The 16,474-nt window shown below is 43.4% G+C and overlaps 1 protein-coding gene across 1 annotated transcript in view; it reads right to left on the bottom strand.

Annotated features, from left to right (window-relative positions):
• Window positions 1-14,774, bottom strand: part of cdh2 (cadherin 2, type 1, N-cadherin (neuronal)) — a 55,299-nt gene extending 40,525 nt beyond the window's left edge. The window contains exons 1-2 of the mRNA XM_076144682.1: window positions 14,502-14,774; window positions 12,720-12,828 (exon numbers count right to left, since the gene is read on the bottom strand). Of these exons, the coding sequence (XP_076000797.1) occupies window positions 12,720-12,828; window positions 14,502-14,561 (169 nt within the window). The 5' untranslated portion in view covers window positions 14,562-14,774. The remainder of the gene's footprint in view (window positions 1-12,719; window positions 12,829-14,501) is intronic.
• Window positions 14,775-16,474: the final 1,700 nt, after the last annotated feature.

The raw sequence follows: 16,474 nt of genomic DNA, 5'->3' as shown, positions 1-16,474 counted from the left end.
CCTTGGTGGTCTCGTGGAAGGCATGATAAGCGGCTAAGGAGCCATCGTCTTGCCTGCCTGTGCGGCATGCTGTGAGCGGATTTGCAAGAAGTGGTGGTGGTGTAGGGAAGATAGAAGAGGAAATGGAATGACCGTAAGAAAGGAAAAGAGCAAAAAATGGAGGGAGGGAGAAAAAAAAAAATAATCACACACACACACGCATGTGCCCAGTGTCTGGCCCACACAAATCAATGGTGGTGCAATTGCATTTTCTAAGTGCGCCGCAGACAAGCCGATAAACGAAGGCTGGGGATTATCGGAAGATGGAGTGAAGAGAGGATAGATGCTGCATTGCCTGTGGCCTGTGGCCTGTTTTAACTGTCAGCAGGGTCCCACACCTACTACTGTGCGCACACACACGCACACACACAGACTCGAGCACACCTTTCATATATACAACAGGCCTGTTAATAAAGTGCTCAGCGTGAGAGTACAGCAGTTTCTTATTTTGCCCACCGTTTCTACCAGTTTGACTTGGAAATGAAACTGAATCAAATCTGACAGGGCTTGTGGACTAATCATTAACATCAGGAGATGCTTTGCCCACCTTATCATTTATAATATTCGTTTCTCCAAGTGAACGTAGGTGTCGAGCCCCTGGTACTGCAGTTTGTTTTTCCATTCTACGCTGGAAATAATGGTTTGCTTTTACAGCTGAAGGCAGGACAACACCGGGGGATTGTACGCCTGCATTTAGGTTAGAATATCAAACACAACAACATATTTTAATGCATCATCTAATATCGATCAGTTAAGCCACAAAACTCTTCTAAACAAAGTGGGAATGTACGATTAAACGTGTTTTCCACTACTCACTAAGATACACACATAATGGAGTTTATTAGACGTGAACACACTTTGTCTTCAACTAGTTGATCATATAAGTGCTGCGGTTAAGAACAATGTGTGCCAGTGTTGCCCACTATAGTGACCAGGCACAAAATAATGTTGGAACCCAACAAAGCCTTGTTTGTGTCTTTTCGACCCCGGCTCTCCGAGACAACACATTCTTGGTAGGACAGCGGGGCAACATTCAAATGGGCTCCCCACAGCTGTTTTTCCACTATTTGTCCCATAAGGTCCTGCTCTAAAGACATTCATTATGTGTGTGTGTGTGTGTGTGTGTGTGTGTGTGTGTGTGTGTGTGTGTGTGTGTGTGTGTGTGTGTGTGTGTGTGTGTCTCAACCTGGTTTATGTTCTTGGCCAGTCATCCACAGCCTTTCAAGATTGCAAAGGGGGATTTGTAGAGGATTGTGTTCATTAGGGCCGTCCTTGATTAAAACAACTCATACTCGGCTAACTGTCGCAGGATTTCGTCAAATGAGCGTGTTGTTTTAACAGACAAAGGACCTGTCTCCAGTGTTCTTGGCCCCTCTGCAGAAGGATTTAGTCATGCGGAACAATCTCCTTTAAAGACCAAAATATGATGCCAGAGATATTCAGCAATGTAACAATGGTATAATTCATTACCCGTGAAAAGAAGACCACAGACAAGAGAACACTGATAAAACAACCACCAAAAATTACTAACAGACAACCAACACGATTGGGATTCTCGTTCAGAATATTCATAGACATTTGGGATTTAGATGTAGCAACAACAACAAAAGAAACTAAATAGTCGTTGGACATGCTTTAGTATATCCCTGTAGTCATTCTGAGTAAGCAAACACTGATTTACCCCAATTTCTACCTGAATATGTTGCTGTTTACATGGCATTTCAAAACAAATTTATATAAACAATCAGACTTTCTTTGTGCCGACTTTCTATGATTTTCCTCCTAACAAACAGAAACTGCTCAATGTGGAATTTGGTCTCAGATCCTTACTCCAGTGGAGAGACATGAACTGGGTTTAAAATGTAAAGATGAAGCAAAATAGCAGAAATTGGTTCTGCAGAAATCAATCAAATCCACATTCAAATTCAATCGCGACTTCCTGAGATTTTCCAAGCAAGTCACTTTCATTGAAGAATTCAGTTGTCATTCGGTTTGATAGTCAAAACAGGATTCGACGATCCGGTGAGGAGTGACGACCATATTTAGCAGCAGCGTGACTGTAATTTAAGCGTACGTCTGAGTGTGTGTGACACAAAAAAAACCCATCTCCCACTCATGCCTCTGCAATCCACAGGCACAGATTTTCTTTTATCCCTCGCTATTTTACATACAGTTTTAAATGAGTTGTGTGCCTCCCGACACACCCGCCCAACACACAAATACGCATAATATACACTCCGCACAAACACCACCACGCGTGAGTCGATTTTTGCCTATTCCTCCGGCTATCTGGCTGCAAGTAAACAAACGCTTGAAAAATTCAACAAGCTCGTCTAAATTAATACTACAGAGGACGGCATCAGTGATTCCGGCTTTGTTCTTGCTCTCTAAATGAGGTTATAGCCAAAGCCACATGTAATATCTGAAGTGTGTGTATGAATCACTAAACAAAGGACCAGCCAAAGCTTTATAATATTAAAAATGTCCTTTAAGTTAGACCTCACCAGGGAAACCCCCTCCTCTAATAACACATTTATGGCCCAACTCTTGTGTTTTTCATCATCTATTGCTTATTTCCACTGGGGATGTGATTGTGGTCCCATGTACAAAGCCATGCATCAGGCTGAGATAAGCTTCTAAAGAGTCAATAAAAACGGTTTTAGTTGAACCCCGTAAGGGAGAGGAGTGTGATTATGCACACAAGAAGTGGGGCCGGAAAAATAAAATTGTAGTATGTTGATCCAATATAAATGCATGACTCCCTCGCCTCCCGCAATGTTTTACAGACTGCGAGCTTTGAGGGAGGACAGGGCTGAAATAACATGTGGTCAATCTTCTCCATCCATGGCTCTGTTGCTCTCTAGTCCACATAACATTCTTCACATGCTTCATTTTATCCTAATGTCTTCGGGCCCGGTTCAGGTTTCCTCCCTCGCCTTGGTGCTGCAGACGCTCGAATCGCAAATCACAAAGATTTGTGACTAAGTGAAATCTTAAGAGCTTTGCGTCGCAGATTTAATTACCTCTGCATAAGAACCGAGATCAGTCATTCAGAATCCGCAGAACCCTTCATCTAATAATTACGACTTCTGCTCAAATCCGCTGCTTTAATATTTGGGCTGATCCGCTGGCCAGTTCGCACGCATTTACCCTGATCACAGCAAATTTGTCGACGCTTTCCGATTCAGGCCATGTCCACAAGAAGGCAGATAAAATGTGTTTAATTTCAAACAAGGTGCCGTTCATGTACATTTCAGCTGGCTTAACCTCCATTTTGTCGCCACCTCCTCTCCACTATCGCCTAATTGTGTTTAATCCAAAGAAGTTTCTTTTGTTTCCGCAGACAGACAGAGCATAAATTGTGATTTAATAAATAAATGCCAATTATTAACCAAGGCTAAAAGCAATCCATGGGCTTTTTTGCACTTTTGCATAAATCCATGTCAAAGAAAAGGCCTGACTTGTTTGATTGACTGCATTGATGTACAAAATGAACGTTTACACAAACAATTGGAGGCTACAACAACTGTGCATCTTATCACTTCGGCTAAACTGTAGCATATGTTCAAATATACATTTTCCCTCCATAGTCCACCATTAATTCAATCTGAAGAGCCCTTCTGATCTGACTATTATTTACGGGAATTAGAGAGACCATTAGCGTGTGAATGGACGGCCTAAATGGAGAGAGAATAGTTGCACTTTGAATTATTATATGCATTAGTATGGGCAGTGCTTCAATGTTACAGTGTATTTTCCATCTTTGCATGACAATTGGTCCAAGAGAACAGATGCATTGATTTAAATGAAAGGTATACTGGGGAATCAAGTTGGTCCCGAGGTTTTGATTCAAAGCCCAGCTCTTTTAATAAGCCCAATTCATTCTCTTCCAGGATTTGGCTCCCTCTATCACTACTGACAGGCGTGAAAGGTCAATAACCTTGGCTTATAGCCCTCATATGGTTAGTAATGCCATAAATTAATGGTTGAGGCCGTTATTCCAAATTCTTCAAGTCAGCCGAAGGAAGCTTATCTCCGACAAAGGTCACAGTGCTTAGATCACTTAGTGTGTGAGGGAACGGCTGACACAGAGGCTATGGGTAGAGTGTATGGCAGAGTAAGCTGGGAGTTTGGTGCGACGCTGGAAAGCACCTGGAAACCTGTGTTACCCAGATCATACAAACACAGTGAGAGTCGAGCTGTGAGATAAATACAGATTAACCAGGGAGGGTTCGGACTTTTCTGTCAGGTTCCTCGACAAAATGTTTAAGCTTGAACTTATATCATATTAACTATAACACAAATGACTCCCCGAGATGTGAGAGCCCTGCCGGCACTGTAAATCACACAGAGAGTCATCATGCAATTCTGCAGCTCAGCACAACTTTCAGGTGCTTTAACTCGCCAAATGGTTCGTATAAACCTGTGGGCTGTTACTCACCGCCCAAAAAGCTCCCACAAGCTGATGGTACACTTTCCTGCCCGGGGGTGAAAGGGCAGAGAGGTGATTCATCAGACAGTCTGGTAAAATAACATCCAGCAAGGCAAAAGCAAAGAGGCCACATTGTTTCCTGAGGAGGTGGTGTACACAGTCACAGTCAGTGATAGATAGAGTGAAGTCATGAGGACCCAAGTGGGAATTTTTTCCTCCGCTTTCCGGCAAATGATACCTGACGTACAATCCATGAAAGCTTGATTTCAATGTTTAAGTCCAAATTCGCTGGTCAAATACCTGTTTTGGCACTTTCCTGCTCCCTACAGTTCAAAACTCGCGATGGATGGAGCAAATAGTGAGCACAAGCGTGGCACTTCCAGCAATTCTCATACTGCAAATGATGATCTCCACCCACACTTGAAATTTAAATGATTTGCCGTTTAGTTTAGATAAACCGATTAACACAAACGTCTCAAGACACCGCAGGCCTAACATTGTGGCTTCAAACTTATTTTTCAAAGTGTCGTGAGCAGGCCTTTAGCTTACAGTAGCAGTCATACCCTTGAGTAAAACTCCAACACCTCCAGAATCTGTCCTGCTGAGCCGGCACTGCTACAGGAAATAAAACGGTTACATGCTCCGAGCTCTTTAATGCCTCAGTAAATATCGACAGAGAGGGAGAGATAATATAAACCGAGACAGCACCGGCGACAGAGCGATGTTGCTCGCTGCCCTAGTATATGCTGAAATGGAGACCAGAAATTGCTGTAGGTCAATCATAATATCCGTGTTGTGCAGGCACTGGTGTCAGCAAGGTCTTATAACAGTAGATCACTTCAGACAACTAATTCGTGGGCAACATATGCCCGTCTGATGAGCAAACACTTTGGCCAGGAGCTGAGAGGCAATGTTGCCAATCGCTGAATTTACATTAAAGGATTCATCGATGACAAATATATGTAAGGAGTTCCCCCTGCCCCCCTATCTTGAACTGAAATTTCAAAGCAAACACTGCTTGCCTCTCAGCTCCCTGGAATGCTATTAGCATTAAATTATTACTCATACTCTGTCTTGTGTCAGGCTCTGACACAGCGGGCAAGAGAGCAGTCTTTAGTAAAGGCAAGATAGAGAAAAAAAACTAGCCTAAGGGAAATATAAACTAAACACCGACTCCACAAAATGCCTGACAGGTATCTATCAAGAATATTACAACGCGGAAATCCCGCATCACACTTATGACTGAGCCAAGGTCACTCCGCAAAACACTCTCAGTTGTAGAATAAAAAGGACTAAATGCTGTAGTTATGTCCATGCATTACTCAATTAAGACACATCAATCACTGTGTGGAGCCTGGGGAGCCCCTCCGTCTTCAGGCTGGCTGGTGGCAGGTGGGGGAAGGGGTGCGGAAATTGTGGCTGGGGTAGGTGATTGGGGGGAGGTGGTGGTGCTGCGGGGGGGTGCACAGAAGGAAGATACACTAAGAATGTCAGGAGATACGACCTAGCCAGTCATCAGAGGCCAGTGTCCAGAGAAGCGCTGGTGCGTTGAAATGAAGCATCGGCCGGAACACAATAGTTGGCGTGGACTCGCAGGAGGTAGCCGCTTCTTCCCAGGCAGGATATTGGCCTTTGTGAACACGGTTTCAGTATCTGGGTCAATTAATGTGTCCCTGCCTCAAATTTCTCTTTTGCTGTCGGGGGGAATAATGGTGTGACAACTTGTGTAGTCTCTGGGACGCAGCATGAGGTTTGGAACTGTGAGCTGTGCACAACACTATCAAACCCAAAGTAGAAGTACAGAGTTTAGTCTGTACCGCTGAGGTGTTTTCTAAGTTCACTCAAACTACCTCATTAATATATTCATTTGAGGTATTAGTTTCCCTGTTTGACCCTGCAGACAAAGGCAATGTCTGTCGTTCACAGGCACGTGAGACAGATAAGTACTGCATAATCTGCATCTAGCCAACTGGCGAACGTTCTCCTTGCCAACACAAGCGAAGCTGACGCTGAGTGCATTACGTGTACCTTACAAACAAGAAATCAAATTAAGGTATTTGTGAACATGAATGAAGAACAATGCATGCTGATGTCTAAATGAAGGCCGCGGGCTAAAACCTGAGAACACGTCTCTCCATATCATGACCTAAGCGTAACGTAATGAGTTAAAACAAGCACAGCAGAGCGAGAGAGGCAGACAAAATCGAAACAAGGGGGTACGAATGCTGCACGATAAACGGCTGGGGCAACACTGCAAACAGCCCTTTCTTTGTAGAGCTGTGAAAGAGATATGGAGCTGTTTACTTTAACAGCCAAAAAGGCTGTCCCACCGAAGAAAAATAGCTGCGAAATCCACAAATCAGTTCCTGGAAAAGTAAACAATTCACTTCATGGTGCTGATCTATTGTCCTCTATGTGCAAGCTGGCATTTTCTTTCTACACGCTGGTTCTGGCATTACACTGGTGGAAAAATAACACTAGCCTAGTTATATGGAGGCATACATGCAGAAAGTCAGGTCAATACGGCTATTTATACACGACCTCATTACATAGCGGGGTCATCTTTTGCACTTTCAGGATGTCTTTCGCATTAAATAAAACTCAAAACCTGAGCCAGATTGTCCGGCTCTCTGCACCCGCAGTGACGAAGAATGATCCCCTGGTTCCCTCTTACGCCACAGCCAGCTGCTTAGGCGAGGGGATTGTTTAAGAAAAATAAATAAATCCTTTCCCTCTTGACAGTCTTTTAGATGGAAGCACACACATCAATTTTAAAACCTTTGCAATACTGCATCAAGGCTGGAGGGGCCCAGGTGTGATCTAGGACCAAATAACCTATAAAACCCTCCTAACCTTCATGTGGCTGTGTGAGGGAGCTTCACAATGACAGACGGGCCTTTTTTTAAATCTGTATCCGCTCCGTGTGGATTACAATAGACCATCAAATCTAATGCAGTTATAGGCAACATGGTATTAAACAACAAACAATCTCTCTCTCTCTCTTCTACGCGACGTCACCATCAAGAGCTGTCTGGGTTGAACAAGCTAATTATATGCCAAGGACAAACGGCCACACACATTTACAGGCACGCGAGAGGGAGAGAGAGAGAAGGGGGGGTGAGAGAGACCTCAGCAACTGCCCAATGTCAGACACACACTCACTCTTAGGTGCCGGTAGCAAAGGGCAGGGCTTTGTGGCTGATACGAGCGATATGACTAGAGGTGGTGACGAGGCCCGCAGGGTAATGTCAGCCTACGACAAAACACTTTATCTACATTTAGGCATGACAAAAGCCCACCAGTCTGCCTCCGAATATGGAGAGGCGATACGCAGACTACCTGTTCGTTATCGGGCCGCTGGTGGAAAGAGGTCAGGCATAAATAAAATATGTCCTCTCCTGTCATCTCGCCCAGCAGGCCCTGACAACAACCCCACAAACTAGCCACAGACACTAACATTATTATGTCTTTATTTTTACTATATGGCCCAAAAACAACAATGGAACCACCATCATCTGACAAATTAAGGTCGTGACCGCACCACGGGCGACTCAAGCGACTCTCTGATGTCATCATAACTGGCTGTGCTTAGTCACTCTTGTTTTTTTTCCACCTAATTCACATGTGTGTCACGTATCCTTGTTCTCATTAATGTTTTTTTTTCTTCTTCGCCTCATTGCTCATTGTCATGTCAAACGCTTTCCTCGATAAAACTATTCAGCAAAAAAACACAATGTGCGGTGCTGATCGAAAACCATGGTACTCCCAAGAAAAACAGACAAACACACAAACACACAGCAGTTGCCAATGAAAATAAATGTATGCTGGTTGATAACTTTAAAGAATTAAACAAATTCAACCCAGTCGTGCTTGAGCTGGGGGGGAATTGCAATCCAGCCTTCATTACAACATATTGATCGCTGCAAACAAAGATTTATTGATCCACAGCCAGAAAAAAATAAGGGAGGGGGATGGGGGGAGCAATGGAGTAGCTCCGCAGAACAGCTTATGTGCCGGCTTTGTTTTAAAAATCAGCCAGCAAGCGGAGAGGCGAGGACGGCGTTTAGTCATGATGTCGCAATATGAGAGCGAGAGCGATTAAAAAATGCGTCAAACACACAGCGGCCCCTGTATTGTGAAAAATGTCCAGTGCTCTGAATTCTTCTCATCTGACTTCAAGATTTCTCCTCTGCACTAGCGAGACCTCATCCTTAACAAGGATTCGATTATTTAAAAAATCGCGTTTGATCACGTAATTATTCAGCAATGGCATGAGCGCTGACCTCATACACCTCAAGCACAAAGATCTCAACGACACAGAAAGAGCCCTTTGAAGGCGGGTTTTTTTTCTGAAACTGTGGGCTTTAACAAACATGTGTTCTGTGCCTGTTCTTCTAAGTTAGTTATTGAATATTCCAATAAACAACAGAGTCTGTTTGTACTTAACGAAAACTTTGAAATTCATTGCAGAGAAAGCCACTAAAAAGTCTACAGGGGCCACACTCGGTGTTACAATCGCGCCGGTGGAAGACAAAGATAACTGCTATCGCTGCCTGCACACTCCAGGTTTTAAAAATTTGGGCTTGTCTGTTTTCCCAAGTGATAAATTATCAGCACCGTAGGTCAAGACAACATGTGCTGAGAGGTGCGCTGCGTTTGAGGCCTCCTGGGTGACTGGTCAGGACCTCCTTAACCGGTCTCCCATTCATCCAGATTTCACTGGGTGGAAAACCCCCACCGTCCTCGTCCACCGTGGTAGAGCAGGAAAGGGGGTTGAGTCTGTTGCTGAGGACTTGGCCCAGTTTATGGGAGAGGGTCGAGCAGGGTCATGTCTGACCAAACACTGGGGCCCCCCAAAACACATGTGAGTGGCCCCAGCTGTATTTGGGTCCATCAAAATCTTAACAGAGCGCAGAGAACCAGAACAACCTGAAAATGGATTCAGCCGCTGAAATAGTCTGGACTTCGGCACCGCAATGTTTTTCTTGTCAAAGGGGTAAAAGTGGTGTGTGTATAAAATGTTTGCTTTAGTCAAACACAGAAGAGAGAATTGCACATAATGACAGTTTAACTGGAAACACTAACATACCTTTACCCTCGAGAGATCTTTCCAGGTCATATTCTGATTGCTGATGCCATCGCTAATTGTTGCAATCACAATATTAAACTGGTGAATCACTCCTCTAGCTCCTCTGTGGAGCTCGCTGGCCCACTTGACACGATCGCATTTAAAGCACTTGAAAATGAGGCTCCACCAGAATATAAACATGCTCCTCTTTTGTCATCGGCGCTCACGTCGCTATCAAGAAAGGCAGCAACACAAAAAAGCTGTAGGGTGCAGCAGAGAGAGGAATAGATGGTTGGGGGGCTGGGCTGGTGGAACAGCAGCATAGGAGGGTGTATTAAGCTCAATTAGGCTTTTGGGCTTTTCATTAACCCATTTTTCAGAGGGAAGCCTCTGCTGAATAATGCTCAGTCTGACTCACTTTGCAATCCCGCTTTAAAGGCCTCATCTCAAACCTGGAACAATGTGTGTCAGCTCTCTAAAGCCAACAAATTCCATTATGCACCCAGGGGCAAACCGCCCGCAGCATACCTGAAATTAAATGCAATTTGGAAAAACAAGTCACTTTATCAGACGGCTAAACAAGATTGGAGGAAGCAATGCACAAATGTTTAAAGATCCCTGCCACAGATGGTAGCAGTAGGATTGCAGTGATAAGAGTTAACGCGTTGGTGTTTTTCCCTGAGTAATAGGCCAAAGCAAACATTCCAGTTTTAAAGACAAGGTCATGTGGGCCCCAGAGGGTAGACAGTGGGTAGCCTCCTAAACCTGATGAGATTTTGCATTTGCAAACAATGAGCCTAACCGCCTTCAATGGATGAGTGGAGATGAGCGTTCGTTGAAGAATAATTGTCCTTCCTGGCTTTCTTCTCTTCCCGGCAACTTTGAAGAAACGCATGTGAACATTTCTATTGAAAATCAATGGGGCGTTCACGTGGCCGGCTAACAGTTAAAGTCCAGATCTACGCCCTGAGGAACATGATTAAATCTTGCCATCAAATAGCTGTTCTGCAATTGCCATCATCAAGTACACAGGATGTCTTCAGCGCATACAATGTCAACTGTTTGCATCTGAATTGCCTCTATTTCCGGGTTTTACTGTCCCCAGGATGTGGATTGTCTTAAATCAATAGCAAAGACGAGCCTGCAGTTAGATGGACAAAGATATCTCAAAGCTTCCCCATCCCCCCCATCCCCGCATCTCTTGCATATCTGGGGTCAACAGCAATACAGCAAGAGCAACGGAATCATATTACTGACACCTTACACAATGCACTGATAGTATTACCTTGATATCCAAGCCGATCACATTTCAAACGAGCAAACTACTCAACAGAGAAGTAGCAACCACTCACCAAAACTTCTCACGAGGACAGGTTTATGAGCGCTGGAACTAGCTGATTATTTATAGAATAACAAAGGCCAAGTTTTCTCAAGAAACATGGCCAGACTCTCACGTATGTTTAATAGAATGACTCCCACCAAGAATCACTCAGTGCTTTTCCATTCATTATTTAAAGCTTAAGGGCATAATTAACAGAGTTAATGAAATGCATGGGAACATAAAGCATTAGCCAGCAACATGCGGCTATGGAAGCATCCTGTTGAAGAAAAGCAACCCCTCTGCTCCTGGTCAAAGCAATATTCCCAGCCAGCATGGGTGAAAGCAAAGTTGAAATACTATGGGGATACTCGTCACGACATGGGGGCTTTGTCTTTCAAAAACGTGCCACAGGAGCTTTTTCATAAGAGAATGGAGTTTCATTAACATCATCCCACGCTGCTGAGCCTTGCTGAATCACAATGACACAAGAGTGCCCCCTCTGACAAGGAAGTCTCCATAGATCCACAACTAGACCGGGGGAGGGGAACGCCAAGAAAAGTGAAGAGGAGTGTGGAAGGGAGGGGGGGGGGGGGAACAAACAAAAGGAAACCTGATTACACCCGGTCACGGCTCATCCACAAGCCAACAGAGAGGGAAATCCATCACCTACAGGATCAAACGGAAACTTGTGCACAAGGTAGAGCACGGTGAAAGCTGCACCCGCCCATCCAAAACACTCTCGCCACGCCACTCTCTGTTCTCCTCGTCACTTCCTACCCTCCCCCTCTCCGCCCCTCTGACTCACACCGACGGCAGCGTGTAAGTTTTAGACGCACACTGTGAAATCCAGCGCGAGCTAGGATGCTTTCTGGTCCAAATGACCTCAAGGCTGTAACCCCTCTAATGGCACGCGGGTGATATATTCCAGGTTTTTATTGCCGTCTATAGGCCTCCGAAGTGTTTCACGGTGGCTGCATCCTTATTTTGCCAATATTAAACTCCAAAGAGAGAGTATTCGTCATGCCTGCTGCAATGTAATGGACTTACTTTTTTACCATTATTTTTCCCCTTTCTTGTTTAGCAGCAGGTTGTTGGACACATTATAAGCAGCTACAACTGTCATCCTTCAGGACTACTGCTCCAACAAAACGCTTGGAAAGATACCTTAATTGCTGTAACGAACAATTACTGCCATTGAGTAGGATTAGCAAGGTAACACTGCATTGGACACGTTCTCATTTCGTTCTAGGAGGAACCTGTTGGCTTTGAAATGTTAATTTCCTAGCAAAAGCTGACAGACACACTTCCTGCACTGCAATTGAAGTATCTGTTTAATAAGCACAACACCAATTCGAGAAATACTAATATATGATATATGGAACAATTCACTACCACCAGCATAAAAACAAGTATTGAAATCTGTATTAAACAGATTTTGAGTGTCTCTTGTCAAATCAATAGTCTTATATACAATGGAAAAAGACCTAGCAGGTAATAAGACGCAAGTTGCACTCAAACACAAACTCTCCATGTCCTCTCATTTCAGCAAGAATTTGCTTAAGTTTTATGTTTCTCCTCAAATAAAAACAGATGTAAGCACAATGGACAGAAGCTATATAAAGCTGAACCAGATTTGAGTTGTTTTACAAGGGAAACTACACAACTGGCGATACCACACAAGTATACTGAAGCTAATTGTTTAAATATGTCAGGCTTACACTGATCCTCCCTGGGACGTAACACATGGGGGTAAACACAAAGACACATATATGCATGTGCATACCAACACACACACACACACACAAACACAACAGGCGAGCAGCATGCAGAAGCAGCACCAGGAGAATTTCACAACTCACCATTAAAAAGAGGCTGTCCTTTCTCTGTGATATCTGCCACTGCAACCTTGTATTCGTCTTGAGAGAAGCCTGGTCTGCATAGTGGGGTGCCCCTGGCCTCTGCTGCAATCTGGGATAGTGGGGAGAGAGGGGGAGCAAAAATGAGCCATAAATCAACCTTCCAAAATGCTCTCCCATACCACCACAACCTCTTGGTCACGTTCTAAAGTCCCCACCGTTGTACAAAAGCATCTGTTGTTTTTATAGCAGGGACCGCAATTAGGATAATGAGGCCAAAAGGGTTAAGCATTAGCCCAAGAGCATGGCTAGGCAAGAACAAGCTCCATTTGTCCCCACGGAGGGGCCCAGGCCTGTGCTGGGGTTACAGCCAATGTTCCTGGTCGGCCTCTGTGATCACCACACCACTCTGGACAAACACTCCACTCTGAAGCACAGGGACAAGGAAATAAAAGCAAATGCTAACGCTCCACAGTTGGGGCAATGAAAACATTTCCGTGTGGACGTGTGAATAACTGAGAGAAATGCAGCAGAAAAGCTATGCTGTCATCATGAAAACAGCGCATGTGCAGTTTTGTATAATTTTAGTTAATGAAGCCTAGCTTCAGCTGTCAACACCAAATAATATTAATCTATAACGAGCCTGCTGCTGGGAATCAATGGGGCTGGTGTTTAGAAAAATATGGGATTTTAGAGATTAGGAGAAAGAAGGAAAGGAAACATCTGTTTAATAATGGAGCATAACATTTCTTATTCTGGAGTTAAAACACTTCTAAAAAACATGGATTAGAAGCACAAATTCAGCACAAGCATGTCCAAGTAGTCTCCATGACACAGCCTGGGTATTAATCCAGCTCTTAAAACTGGGGCCGAGCCCTGTTTCTTTGCTTACACTCTCAAAAGAATGTAAAATGAGAGGAGTCCTGCTGAAAAAGAGCATTGTGCGTATCTGTGCCACTTGCCATTCTTAATCAGAGGAATTTAAATGGGGAAAACGCTTGAAGAGAGAGGGGGAGGAGCAGGGCTGGGCTTCAAACTGCTCTACAACATGCACCGGGATGTACAATTCTGGAAATGTCTGTTAACATACAATCCAATCCACGGGGGCAACTCAGGTTTCATCTGTCAATTCTGCCAAGATTCTGCTCTATTTTCTGAGTGACTGCTGTTCTGTACTGTAGAGAATCCGCAAACACGCTGCTGCTGCTCTGGGGGGGAAACTACACAATTCCAACAACTAGCACCGTAGTCTGGGAAATAAATCAAGAGCGTTTATAGGGAATGAATTGTGGCACAAAGGTTCTCCACAACACGAAGACTGTTCCATCCTGCGGGCTGGACGGCGATCAACACAGTCGCCTGCAATGCTACTATATTTTACAGCGATACTTTACATTATTCATTAGCAAAAGGGCAATTAGCTCTCCGGGCGGACAGGAGACATAAATATTAACAAACCTAAACTAATGCGTCTGTATTGTTCCACTTCATGCTTCAAAAACGTATCACCCTCTAATCAGTTAGGCTTCGACACTCAAACGCACCACCAACCGTTATTTAATTTCGCTTTTGTCCGTAGTTTTTAACTGCCAAGCGCCACATTAGCGAACAATAAAATAGTGTGGAAGCAGCGGGGTCGTTAATCTGGGTTAGCTTTGTTTTCCAAATGCGTTAAAAACGGACAAATGTGAGTTGCGAGTCAGTTTGGAAGCTAGTGTCCGCACCGGGTAACAACGAGGCAAAGTGTCCGGTGTAACTACGCTTCAAAACGGTCAGGAAACGTACCTGCAGTCCTGCCAAGAGCGCCAGCAGAAGCAGACCGCTGCCTTCGTGGATTAAGTACATAACTGCGCCCTCGGCTGCTTAATCTCCTTCTTTGGAATCCGTGTAGTGGTGGAAAAAAAAGTAGAAATATAAAGAATATCCCTGTGTTTAAATTCTGCGGAGAAAACGTTCCTCTACGACAAAGGCGGCAGCAGGAGCGGCGACGGCAGCATGTACGCAGCCTCGTCCTCCTCGATCCGATCTGTGCAGTGGGGAGGCGACACGGAGGAGAGGAGAGGAGCTGAGCACTGCCTGGTACTGAGGCTGCTGCTCCCTCCCATCCACACCCGCACAATAACACCAAAACGACCGTCTCACTGTCTCTCCCTACTGGCCGCACGGACAATTTCACTGCCGGGGGAAGGAGAGGAGGTTACTTTTAAGATTTAAGACTTCTTTTACGTTGAAGCAAATAGAGGTTTTGTTTGAAGTCTATGTGATGTCGCGGTATTTAAAGCGTCACAACTTTTGGCGTGAAAGCCAGACAGATATGGACGACATACAGTTACAAGGGGCAAATACAGCATTTTGTCATTTTATAGTGTTTTTTTATTTTTAGCGTTTTTATTTTCTACTTGTGTCACACAATTTAGCTTGAGGGATAGAACTACTACATTTAACATATCACAGAGTAAAAAATAGCTTTGGAGTCATAATTTGTGTCCCCAAGTTCCCAACCTTCTCCTAAAAAAAATTCAAAATGGCTGAAATGTGACTTGAATATTTCAGTGATTTATCTTGTTTGGTTGTTTTTCAAAGAGATGATTCAAAAGTAAAAAAATAATTAAGTGGTTTTTTTACGGATTCATGTTCATTCACTGCTTAGTTTTAAATCATTATTATATTCTTTTCACCAGTTTTTGCTTTCTTGATTGGTTGCAACAGGGTCATCAGGTTGACTTCAGACAAGTCCAAAAGAAATGTATTCCAATAATAATCACAGTAGTTTTTTATGCTGTTTTTATCAGAATAAATGACATTTGAAACAGCTGAAAAGGGGGTCTAAGATGAAAAAAAAAATAAACATAATTTCTTTCTTCACAGCAAATTTGTTATGTATTTGACCTGATTATATGTTAAAAATACATTGATTGTACAGTGTTACAGAAAGTAACAAACATGTGTTTACTCTTTTGTCTTAAAATTCGACCTCAAATCTAATATTGATAATAAGTCTTCTTGATTTGATGTTTTATGAAACCAACTTTGATGAAAATTAAAATTCTGAAAAGATAACTCAAGAGCTCAAGAGTGTTATTGTGGGTTTATCCTCAACCTCACCCTTTATCATTTCTCCAAACAAACATGATTTCATCTCCCACTAAGCCATTTTACAGTCTTAATATCAAATAAATCTCATTGATACTGTTACCCTAAGAGCTATATATCTTCACATTTTAGATTACAACGTTCTACACTGGTTTCCTAAGCTTTAATGTGATTTAGGGGTCACTGGCTTATTGCTTCATTTCTTTTACAGGCCTGCCAAGATTCATTTGGCATTAAATAAATACAAAGACTGACAAATCCTAAAAACAAACATCAGTATCTTGTCCTAAATCATATCATCATACACTGCGTCGGGTAATCATCAATTTTTTGGCAATTTATTGGAAAATTATTCTTATCAATATCCACCAGTTCTTTGTATTTTTGAATTTCATGCTTATTAGCTATAGCCTCATTTCGAAAAGATGTAATCTACCAGCCATGAGGAGCTTTTGTAATTTTAGCTTCAGTTGCTTGTCTCTGATTTTGCTCACTGAGTTGCACAGGCTCTGTTGATCATTAGGATAGATTTTGATCATGCTGCCCTTAGATAATTGTTGTTTACTACAGGTTTGATCTTTGGGAGTATTAATTGTCCATGCTTTGGTGCTGACTCTTCCTCTCTCTCTCTCTCGCTCTCTCTCCCTTACGCGCACACAAGCACA

This window comes from Genypterus blacodes, unplaced genomic scaffold, assembly GCF_046128005.1.
Source record: "Genypterus blacodes isolate CSIRO-AG114 ecotype Tasmania unplaced genomic scaffold, CSIRO-AGI_Gbla_v1 ptg000029l_1, whole genome shotgun sequence".
In the NCBI taxonomy this organism is placed as follows: Eukaryota; Metazoa; Chordata; class Actinopteri; order Ophidiiformes; family Ophidiidae; genus Genypterus; species Genypterus blacodes.
This window is presented reverse-complemented; position numbering and strand designations above follow the sequence as displayed.